Consider the following 12,185-nt stretch of genomic DNA (forward strand, 5'->3'; position numbering starts at 1 on the left):
AAAGATTAAAACCACAGCGGTAACTCTTACTTCTCTAGCGATGCAGCGGAACAGATTAAAGCCACATCGGTGAATCTTGCTTCCCTAACATTGCAGTTAAAAAGATTAAAGCCACAATGGCGAATCTTACTTCCCTGGCGGTGCAGTGGAACAGATTAAAGCCACAACGGTGAATCTTGCTTGCCTGACATCACAGTTAAGCAGATTTACGAGTTACAAATCCTATCTCCCCGACGTTGCGGTGGAGTGGGTCAAAGCACCAATTCCTATACCTCTGAAGATACAGTAGGATGGAATGAGGCAACTCGAAGAAGAGGAGCACCGAGGTCCAGCACGACCGGGAAAAATTGGTCATTTTTAAAGTCCTTGCTTCATTCTCGTTACACGACAATGAGCAAAGAGGGGCAGCTGTAATACCCAAATTTTTCCCGGCCCAAGCCCAATAAATACAAAACCAAATCAAATAAATTCTAAATAATAAAAATAGTTTAATTTCTTTACAAATTCAACCCAAAAATAAAACTACTTTAGCCCAGCTAAATTACCTAACACCATACCCAAATATTAGCCCAAACCCGAGCCCAAAATGCTCTAACCCAGTTCATAGGGCCCCATTCAAAATAAAACCCTAGCCTTCAAACAATTTTCAGCTCCTGCCGCTGCACGAGGGAACTGGTTCGTCCGCGCGAGTGCCAGTAGTCTTCGCGCCAGGTCCACACGTACCTCCGCCAGCTAGACTCCTCCGTACCTGCAAGAAGGACAAACAAACAACACAAACAAGCGAGCGCAAAGAAAAAGAACAAATTGTATTTTTCTATTGGAGGATTTTTGAATATGCAGCTATAAAAAGAAAACAGAAACCATTGTTTGTTTTTTTACACACGAAAAACTATATCAAAAAAGGAAATCAATACAAAAAAAAGGTTCCTTTTTCTCTTGTCGATTCCGTTCTTTTTCTGATCGTTCTTCTTTTTTTGTTTTTGTTTTGTTATTAATACATATATATAAGCATAGATCTATATAAAATAAAAGACAAAAGAGGGGTGGGATTTACCTTCACGTCGGCACCGAATAAGTCCTTGTTCGCTTCGTCGTGATCGGAGCTCGAGCGAGGACGGTGGGGGCGAGGACTGATGGAGCCTCTGAGCGGCGCGAAAGCTAGGGTTAAAACCCTAACAGGAGTTGAAGTTTTTTTATTTTATTTTTTTTATTTTATTCTGGTTGATACAAATGATTTTTTTAAGCAGAAACTTGGTTTAAATAATAATGCAATACTATGCCGTTTTGAGGCAGGGGCACCAGTGCCAAAACGGCGCCGTTTGGTCCCTTGACTAATATAAGTAAAAGTATTATAGAAGACTTTATATTAAGAGTTGGATAGTATTTTACCTTCTCTACTAAAAAAAAAGTAAATTAGTCTTTGTACATTAGATCAAATAGCAAATTGGTCATTTTGTTAAAAAATTCATCAATTTTTACTGTTTAAAATTGGTCTTTGTACATCAGCATGACATACACATAACATGTCATGTGTCACTGTTTGATTATTTTATCAGACATGCTAATTTTTAGCAATACAAATAAATAAAATTTAAAAATAAAAAGATCAATTTGCTCTTTAATATAATGTTCCCATTTTCTTCCTATTGGTTGAGGGTGTTTGGTAAACAAAGTTTTGGGCTTTTTTTAGCTGATTTGGGCATAAATGGAGGATTGGGTAGTCAAACACTCTAATTGTAGTGTTTGGTGGATGGAGGTTTGCAAGAGCTTGTTGAGCTAAAACCTCTAAAATAAAAAAACACAGGGATGAGAAGAGTTTTTCACAGTTGATTGGAAATGAGATATGTTGAATGACATATTTGACCATACTTGCTAAAAAATTACATCCTTTGACACAAACCTAATAGGGGTGCCAAAATATTAATAGACGACAACGTCATGTTTCTTAAATATTTGTTTTTACTTGTTTGGATATGTATCTATTTCTTGAATATTTATGTACTCTTAATTTATTTTCAATTTACTTGTGTAAAATGATTTCTTATGCAACTTTATATTAATTGAAATATGCTACTTGACAAGCTTATTTAGAGTGTGACATAATTATCACTAATTTACATACTAAGAACACCACATAATTATCATTAAGAATATAGTTTACAATTATATTGATACACTATTAATATTTATCAATTTCCACAAGGTTAATATTTACAAATAAGGAATTTAAGAAATTTGTTTATTTAAATTTTAAAAAATATTCACTAATAAATTTTCATAATGGATATTTTAATTCATTCGTAATAGTGTTTTATTTCAATAATTTCACCTAATAAAGACTAAAGTATTATAAACAAATAAATACTTAACAATAAAATGTGTCATGCCCTTATTTATCATTTTACATATATTAACTTTCAATTAAATTTTAAAATAAATATGTAATAAAATCAGTTGGTCAAACCAACCACCGCAACCAACAATTAGCACTTAGTTATCAATGCAATCAGTTTAGTTATCAATTAGCACTTAATTATTAAACCAAATGCACTTAGTTTTCTTGTTGAAACTCTCAAGCAGAAAATATTTTCCCACTCTTTTTGTCTAGGTTGTTAAGTAATTGATACGCTAAATATTTTAATTATTTTTATCGTGTAGGGTTGAGTTGACATTTTTATCTCTAAGAAAAACGATTTCTTCAAGTTAATAAACTATCGCCGAAATATGACGAAAGTTCCAATAGGGAACCTCGCACTTACATAAATTGAAGCTCCTTCTTCAACCTTTGCCTCTCACTCCTAGCAAAGCATTTTCATTACCTTCCTCTGTTATTTCTTCAAGCGGAATGGGGCGCCTTGTTTTCTTGTTTGCTTCCTCTTTGCTTCTTATGGTGGCTGCTACAACAGTTTCAGCTGCAATATTGGAGCACTCATTCTATGTAATAAATTCTACTCTTATTCATTTTCTTTTCTTCTATGGATTAAATTAGCCCCTCCTTGACCATCCCAAGCTGGCTCAAAGGTTTTGAATTTCAACTCAATCAAATGCATGAAACCAGCAGGATGGTTTTATATTCACACTCCTCCCAATATCCATCATTACATATCTTACCTCTGTAACACCATGCACTTTGATTTGAGGCTATGGCTTTTTAAACACACCCTTCACTTTCCTTTCCTCAATTTACCTCCTTGATAAGCTTTCGACCATTACAGTTTGATAATCGGGAAAGTTAATAATTTGAATTTGTTGGCAGGTTAAAAATTTGACTGTTACTAGGTTGTGCAACCGCCAGGTGATTACAGCAGTAAATGATAGCTTCCCTGGCCCAAGCCTCCGCGTTCGAGAGGGTGACAAACTGATTATTCACGTCTTTAATATGTCACCTTACAAAATAACAATTCACTGGTAAACCTTCATGGAAAACTACAATTGAATTTACTCAAATTCACCAACATAATTTTCCTGCTAAGCGCTAGCTGTTTCCAGTGTCAAATTTTGCTTGTTCGTTTGTGAAATTATTATTGATTCATTCCTCTGGTTTTATTTAATTCAAAACAACATTTTTAATTATCTTTTTAAAATATGATGCATGTAACCACGAACAAGTCAATCATTTGGGAAGCAAATGCAAGCAAACGTATATCTTATTCCCATGTGATCCACTTTTTCTTTTTTCTTTTTCTTGAAAATTCATGTGAACCATTTTTATATATAATACAAAGATTGCTCAACTTCAACTACCAATGATTTAGTACTAATTAACCAAAGTCCAATACTAAATATATAACCTGTTTTTCTATTTATATGCTTTCTTATGATTTAATCATTTGCTGACGGTTTTGTTGCTTGAACAGGCATGGCGTTTCTCAGTTAATGAGTGCCTGGTTAGATGGACCTGAGATGATCACTCAGTGTGCAATTCGCCCCAGAAATAACTATACCTACAACTACAGAATCACTAAACAGGAGGGAACACTTTTCTGGCATGCTCATTCCTCTTTTCTCCGTGCCACCGTCCACGGAGCAATCATCATCCACCCCAGGGCTCGCCACTCTTACCCATTCCCAAAGCCCTACAGGGAAGTTCCCATCTTGTTAGGTATATATGGCTATAGGGAACCTGAGATATTACATTGAATTCATTAATTATCATAAGATATATATAAATGTTTCTTGGCTCAAGATTTTAGCTTACAAATAGCAATGCGGTTGCAGGTGAGTGGTGGAATGCTAATGTCGTTGATGTTGAAAACCAGGCTCTAGCCCTTGGCATTGGTCCTAACATTTCAAATGCTTATACAATTAAAATGGCCCGGTGATCTCTATCCATGCTCTCAAAACCGTAAGTGACTGATTACAGATTTATGTTGTCCATGCGTACTTCACATGTTGTAACAATCAATGTTTAATTTAACTTAATTTAATTATATTATCAGAAATGTACAAGCAATGGGTCTGTTTTGTCCTTCTCCAGACCTCAACCCATAGCATCATTTCCAGTAGGAATAGCAGAATCACATATGCTGATTGCCTGCACATCACTCTCTTTATGGGTTGATTTGCCTTCGCTTAAGGGTTTGTTATAAATGACAACTTGATAGTACTAGAAAGAACATATGTTTTCTCCCTACTTATTGATTAATTTGTTCCCATTTAGTTATCTTTAGCATATTTTTAGCATTTTCAATGCAGTAAATTGCATTTTATAACTCAGTGGATCTTAACCTATTTATCCTTAATTTTTTCATGTTTTGGTATCAATGTCGCTGCATGAGTATATCCAGATTGCGTCCAGAATTGTCGTCACACCTGACAGTTGTCCGGATAAGAACAAAAAGGTGTGAGCTGTCCAGTCTGGTACCACCAACTTGTACGTACAGAGGCAGCATGATTCTAATGAAAGGACACCTGTGTTATTTAGATAAATATTAATATTCACATGAAAAGGAAAGAAAATGTTTTTTTTTGGGTATTATCTTCTTGAACCTATATTTTGAAGCTTTTCGGCTATGGCGACTTAAGCCTCCTATGGGTGAACGGATGTGAAAGGGATGAAGATTAGCTCTTGACGAGGAGCCCTGAGTGCAATACAAGAGGGAGTTGAGAGATCAAGTCAAGATTTTCTAGGAATAGTACTCTCCACTTGTTTCTTTTATATTTCTTTTTTTAAATGTTGGTGATTACTTTCTATTTCATGTTAGTACGGAAGTGTACATGATTTTTAGGTTAAATGTTATTTTATTCAATCTTGCTTCTACTTTTTAATCTTTGGGTTTGAATTTTTTAAGCATGGAAGTGTTATTGCGGTCACTGACACTGGACAATGTAGCTACAGTTCAAGTTAACAAGCATGAGAACGGAAGTTGCTTGAAGATTAGAGGAATTTAATCCATTTGTTCTTAATATTGTTCCATTGCCATCATCAGAAGGTGGGGTGAATGTGCATGTTTAAGTCTTAGATTAAATATAAAAGTTAAGTTTGGTAAGATATTCATTGCAATTTAATAAATCAACAATCACCTACCTTTTTATACCTTGTGAGCACTTAGTATTTTGTTGAATATTCATGTTGGGGATCCCATTTTTCATTACTGTATTTTATCTTATTGTTTTCAAGTTATTGCTTCGACAACTACTCTCACAATTTATCATGTTTCTATCTATTTATTGCACTGACATTGATAGGCAAAAGACAACCATCCTCATAGGATCGATATCCGACAGGCTCATATCTGTCTACTATGCTTGCATCGACAGTGTACGCTTGCACATTATTGTTGTTACGTTAAACAACCGATCAAGTTTTGGCGTCGTTGCTGGGGATGGAGTTTGTTTGATGTTTATTTTTGTTTGTTTTTATTTCATAATATTTAGTTGTTACTAACTTGTTTTCTTTTTGTCGCTATTTTCACATTTTATTTTAGGTGTTGTATGACCTGAAACAATTCAGAGTTTATTGTTGATTTTGATCTAGAAATTTAAAGAACCATTTGGAGGAGACTTCGATAACAAAGGAATATGGCTTTACCAAGAAACTATGAAGTCATACCCCCTATGCAGCACCAAAATGATAATGACCCACCGTTGTCGCAAGACACTCAAATAGAAAACAGGACTATATGAGATTTTGTAGTACCTGTCTTGGATGACTAAGAACCTGGAGTTGTTAGGCCAACAATCCAAGCTGGAGATTTTGAACTCAAGCTAGTAATGTTTCAAATGTTGAATTCTAATGGGAAATATGATAAAAAATATGCAAGGGACTAGTGACGTTGCACCTATATAAGTCGTTCAACAAGTTGATGTTCCTATCTTTTGTTGTGAGATTTGCAGTGACAACCACAACTATGAAAATTGTCCACAACATGCAAAGAATGCCTTTTATGTTAATAACATCCACAACAATTCCACCTCTTATAATAATTTTGCATGCAATCAATGGTATCAAAGAACTCAGAATGTTGGAAAAAATGCTGCGACATTCTGATATGGGAATAAGTGCTTTTACCAATGGCATGTTGATATGAAGTTACTTGAGCACATCTAGGAATTTCTTGAACTGGACTTCTTGCTTCTACTTTTGAAATCTTTGAGGGTAGGGCGGTGGAAGATTCTTAACTTGAACTAGCTGATCCGTCTTTTGTGGCAATTCTGCATCTAACGAAGTTGTTAGTTTCTTAGAATTGACTGGGTTAGAAGTTACCTTATTAGATTTTGTAGATTCTAGTTCTGGTGAAGCTGGAATTTCAACACTTGGTTGAACTTCCACTGAATCTTGAGTATCAGTTGGCTTCTCTTCAACTTCGACAGCGTTGGGCTCTAATGTCTTTCTGCTCCTCAATGCCAATGCTTTGCAATGCTCTTTTCTCGAATTTTTTGGATTTTTTGTATCACTAAGTAGAGCACCTTGTGGTCTGTTCCTAAGTTCAATAGCAAGTTAACCTATTTGATTCTTCAAATTTCTTAAAGTGGCGTCATTCTTTGCCATTTATGCCTTTAATAGGTTCTCTAAGCTATTGGAAGGTTAAGCTTGAGTTGGTTTATGAACTTGTTAGGAAAAAACAGGTGGTTGGGTCGGTCTAGATTATGCATAAGTGTTACTGGTCCCAACCCCTTGGTTGCTCTAAGAAAAATTAGGCTGGTTTCGCTAAGATGGGTTATAAAAATTGGATAGTAGTCCTTGCCTTCCTTGGTTTTGATTTTAGTTGTCCATATAATACACATATTTTGGGTTTGATGGACATTTTTTGAACAAGTGCACTTCCCCACAATAAACACAGGCTATAGTCTCAAATTGATTCGGTGGCTGAGATGCAAAATTATTAAACCATTAGTAGTAAAGTTTTTAAACATTGAGGATATCGAGGATACCTGAGATGCAAGTGAAGTGAGAGTGTCCACTTCATGTACTCCAGCGACTCATTTTCCTGATGTTGCTCAATTGGTTGGTTATTGATAGTTGTTGCTGAAAATCCTCTTGATGATTTCATAAGCCTCGTTATAGGACTTAGAAAAGAGAGCACCATTAGTAGAAGCTCTACTACTATTCTCGTGTGAGCATTGAGATCGTTATAAAACGTCTCTAGTTGGATGCAATACGAGATTCCGTGACGAGGGCATCTTCGTAATAGTTCTTTAAAGCTTTCCCATACCTCATACAATGACTCATCATCTATTTTTTGGCAGGTAGTGATCTCATTCCACAAATTAGCATTCTTGCTAGGTGGGAACTACTTCATAAAGAATGGTTCTGCTACCTCTTGCCATGTGGTAATGGAATTTTATGGCAATAAGTTCAACCAGGCTTGAGCTCTATCCCTTAGTGAATATAGGAACATCTTTAATCGTAGTGCATCTTCGGGTACTCAGGATAATTTGAAAGAATTGATCACCTCCATAAACAATCTTAAGTGAAGGTGAGGACCTTCAGTAGGCATTCCATTGAATTGGCCCACTGTTTGAAGCATCTAGAACATGACTGGCTTCAGCTCGAATTGTTGTGCCTTAAGTTCAGGTTTCCTAATACCCAGATTAAGCTTATGAAACACTGGCACAACATATTTTCTTAGAGCACTATCCCTATCATCAGCAATAAGGATAGGATTTTAAACTTGATTCACTCCATTTCCTTGATTCAGATTGTCAAAGTTCATCTCTTTGGTACTTCTCTGAACTATTTGTCTTCTTTTTTGTCGAAAATTTCTTTCAATTTCAGGATATACAGGGAGTAAATTGATAATTCTATCAACACTCATAAACACCTAAAAAATCATAGAAAAATTAACTAAGTTAAAATTGAATGGAAAAAAGAAACCAAAATGCAAAATTAACAAATTCACAAATAATGACTTTAAAAACAGTCGTCGGTAACTGTGCCAAACATTTGGAATGACGAAAATGTGCAAGTGTACGAAATCATTATCAAGTAATAAAGTGATAAGTAAATCTCGAGTTATCGTACCCACAGGGAGTGTGAAAGAAAAATATTTATGAAATGTAAATCAAATACTTTGGTGATGGGAAAAATATGTTGTTTTGAAGAAATGATTTAAAAACTAAAAATTAACTAAGTAATAAAAATAAAAAGTAAAAATTCCAATGCACGATTTCAAAAATATGAGTTTTAATCAATATGGAAAAATTTTGTTAGATCAATTACATTTCTTAACTTAGAATTACTAAACCCATGCTCATGTTGTTATGAATATTTTCACGGTAACTTGGTAATTTGTTAACTACTGCACATACATACTTACTAAATTAACCAATATCTTCAACATTTCTTAATGTCAATTCAAACTATTAATCAATCTTCATAAGCACATATAAGATTAAGTGAGGTAACAATATATTTCTATATTGAAACAGTTTAATCACAATAATCTTGCAAGCTAGACTAATGTATCGTTTAATACCGTCGCTAATTTAACCTTCAGCTAGCTTAGAAGATTAAATGTGCACCAATTAAATACTATGCCAATTAATTACAATTTCAATTTGTTTAATAATTAATTCATTTGTTACCTTACGTTTGATAATCCAAGTATAACAAAAGCATGATTTTATTTAACTGAACAACTTACCAATGCCTATAACAACACAAACATGATTTTAATAATTTAAATGGGACAAAATGCAGTCAATCTAACATGAATTAAATTTAAGCCATTTTAATTAGAAAAATAAAAATAACACAAAACTTATCCATATTCATGATCACAAAATAAACAAGAAATTAAAGAGAAGGGAACAAGAAGCAAATTCAGGATTTCTCTGAAGCCAGACTAGTGCACTCATCTTCTTCTCTGCTCGTTCTGTTGAACCGAGGCCTTTACGAATAGTTGAATACTACTATTCCATGGTGGAAGAAGGCTATTTAACAAAAGGGAAATCGGCAAGGGAAATGAGAAAACAAAGAAGGGAATGGAAAAGAGAAAGTTAGTGAAAGAGAGAGAGATGTGTGGGAATGAATGGTGTCTTGAATGAGGTAGCAAAGATGGGTATTTATAGGTGTGAATGGCTACTAAAAATATAAAATAATTAGCAGCCATACACTCTTACTTGGCCGGCGATACAACAAACAAGTTTGAATGTTTCAAACTTTGCTATATTTAGCTTGGGGCAAATATTCAAAGGCACGAAAAGTGGAGGGGTTTGCATGGAGTTTATGGAAACTTTGAGAGCTATTTTGCAAGTAATTAAATCAGATAAATAAGCTGATTGGGATAGTTTTGGGCTACCAATTTGCTTGTTGGATCAGTCTTCAATGCTTAGTATATTGGGCCACTTTCTCCTTCAGGCTTTATATTACTTTTCAACCCAATTAAATTTGGATAAAAATTAAATATAAAGTACATAAAATAATCATCATTTGGACTGTCCTTGGCTGGAAAAACATTCAGTCTTGCTTTTGGTTTACTTGATGCAAAAATTTCTCCAGCGGTTCAAGCTTTTCGAGGTGTCTACCGAGCCAATTTTTACCTTTTGCACAAAATTGTTAAAAAAAAACCAAGTTCATGAAAATTTATTATAAAAATAGTTAAAATTAAATATGTTAATAAAATAAATGTAAATTAACTATTTTATAATTAAAGTGTGAATTTTGACAAAATTTACTATGAAACTACATGAATTTGAGCTCAAAAGGATCTGAAAAAGTCTATATATTTTTGTGTTCCTAGGCCACAACCTTTCACATAGCTTGGGCATATGGAAGTTTGACCCTATTTTTTAAATTTTCCCATATTTTTGTCATAGTTTCAAATTGATCATTGGTTGATGTCAGTTTAATTTTAGAGTTACGTAAGCTCAAATTAAACTTGATTTTGGTTGTATTGTATAATTTATATGAATGTATATGTATTTATTTAATATTTAATTGAATATCTAAATTATTAATTGTGTATAATTGTTCTGTAATCTTTTGTAGCACCTTATCACTTGGGTCAGGCGATTGGATCGGGTGGGGTTGTTGCAGATCTGACCCTATTTTTCTTATAGATATAAAGTTGTCGGCAAAATCTAATTGTGTCATCTCAGATGAAGTGAATAGTAATGTTCTAGCTTCTGCATAGGGAGTGAGTCACAGTATTCTAGTTCCACTAATGTCTGGTAGTGAAATGAAAAATGCATTCTCTAGCATGATAAGTCAATGGTTTAGTGTATTCGTGCGAGCCAACTCTGCGGCTCTACAACCTCCAGCCTCTACCGTGCCTCCTTCAGCACCCCTATGTCCTCAAAACCCTAGTCCATCAATTGTTCACTGGCATCCAACTGATAAGTTACATAAATGTGGGGTTGAGGAATCTAGAGGCAAAACTGATGACTATCCGACCTGAGTTGAATACATATTTGAGAATACACAATGGGTTTTCCAAGAATTAATTTATTTTCCTAATGACAGCTTGAAATGTGTAGTTTCATTATTGAAAGATGAAGCATATTCATGGTGGAATACATTGATAGAAATGGTTTAGAGAATAAATACATCAATTGTCTGTATTTAGAGAAGAAACAAAAGAGTTTCTTAAATTAAAACAGGGAAACAAGTCTGTAGCTGAGTACGAACGAGAATTTTTTTGTTTGAGTAAATACGCTCGAGGAATTATTCTAAATGAGTCTGAAATGTGTATTCGATTTGAGGATGGATTGAGATGATATCAGAATTTTGGTTGGAGCCTTGAAGTTACATGTATTTGTGGATTTATCCGAACATGCATAGAAAATGGAGGAATTTTGCAATGATAAGAATAAGTTAGAATTGGAACCTCGAGAATTTAGTAAATGAGGAACAGCTAGATCGGCTCAGACTCCTCCGAAAAAGAAATTTAGAAATGGTTTCAATCATTTTACATCACCTTCGAGATACATATGGAGAGATAGAGAAAGACGAGTAATCTAAGATCGGTGAATATACTAGCTGCTAGTGTGGCAGTGTTCGAAATAGGAATAAACTAGTTTGAGATTGATGCGGTAAAAATCACTTTGGTGAGTGTCGATTCAAAATGGTAGCTTGTTATTGATGTGGTTCCATAGATCATTTTCTGAAAGATTGCTCGAAGAGGTTCAGTGGTACTGGGGATCAAACTATTAAACTTGATACGACTTCATAGAGAGGTAGATGACATGGAAAGAGTAGAAGTGTTGTAGCTAGTCGGGGAAAAGCCATTAGTACAACTGAATGATCGAAAGCCAAAGCACCTATCAAGGGTTATGCTATTAAAGCTCGTGAGGAAGCTTCTACTCCAAACGATATTGTCAGTACATTCTCTCTTTTTGATGTTAATGTATATGCATTAATTGACCCTGAGTCAACTTATTCCTATATATGCACTACATTAGTAAACAAAAAGAACATATCTTGACGAAATGTGCAAGTATACACAGTCGTTATCAAGTAATAAGTAAGTAAAAAGAGTATTGTCTCCACAGGGACCGTGCTTAAATCAATAATTGTAAAATTAATATTCACAAGTTAGTTAAGAAAACACAATATTTTAAGGTGACGGATGTTACAATCAAATTAATCAACTTTATGCAATGAATTAACCTAAATGTAATGAAATATACAATGGGCTGGTTTAACAACAATTGACAAGTTTTAATAACAATAACATAACTAAGCTAGAACAATTACAACACTTGACTCAATTCATTTTTTTATCATGTTCAACAATGTTCCA

The 12,185-nt window shown here is 34.3% G+C and overlaps 1 protein-coding gene across 3 annotated transcripts; it reads left to right on the forward strand.

Moving 5' to 3' along the window:
- The first annotated feature begins 2,749 nt into the window (after positions 1-2,749).
- Positions 2,750-5,268, forward strand: LOC107898372 (laccase-7). Of its 3 annotated transcripts, XR_005911861.1 has the most exons (6): positions 2,796-2,938; positions 3,257-3,408; positions 3,858-4,102; positions 4,219-4,345; positions 4,788-4,873; positions 5,003-5,268. XR_005911861.1 is itself a non-coding variant. In XM_016823874.2 (5 exons), the coding sequence occupies exons 1-4, from the start codon at positions 2,846-2,848 to the stop codon at positions 4,320-4,322; spliced, it is 594 nt and encodes a 197-aa protein (XP_016679363.2). In that variant the 5' UTR covers positions 2,750-2,845; the 3' UTR covers positions 4,323-4,345; positions 4,788-5,268. The 3 variants fall into 3 exon arrangements, 2 of the variants coding, with proteins under 2 accessions (XP_016679363.2, XP_040946660.1); XM_016823874.2 differs by having other exon boundaries at positions 2,750-2,938; positions 4,788-5,268; XM_041090726.1 differs by having other exon boundaries at positions 4,440-5,268.
- Positions 5,269-12,185: the final 6,917 nt, after the last annotated feature.

The sequence above is a fragment of the Gossypium hirsutum genome, chromosome D04 (assembly GCF_007990345.1).
Source record: "Gossypium hirsutum isolate 1008001.06 chromosome D04, Gossypium_hirsutum_v2.1, whole genome shotgun sequence".
Taxonomy (NCBI): domain Eukaryota; kingdom Viridiplantae; phylum Streptophyta; class Magnoliopsida; order Malvales; family Malvaceae; genus Gossypium; species Gossypium hirsutum.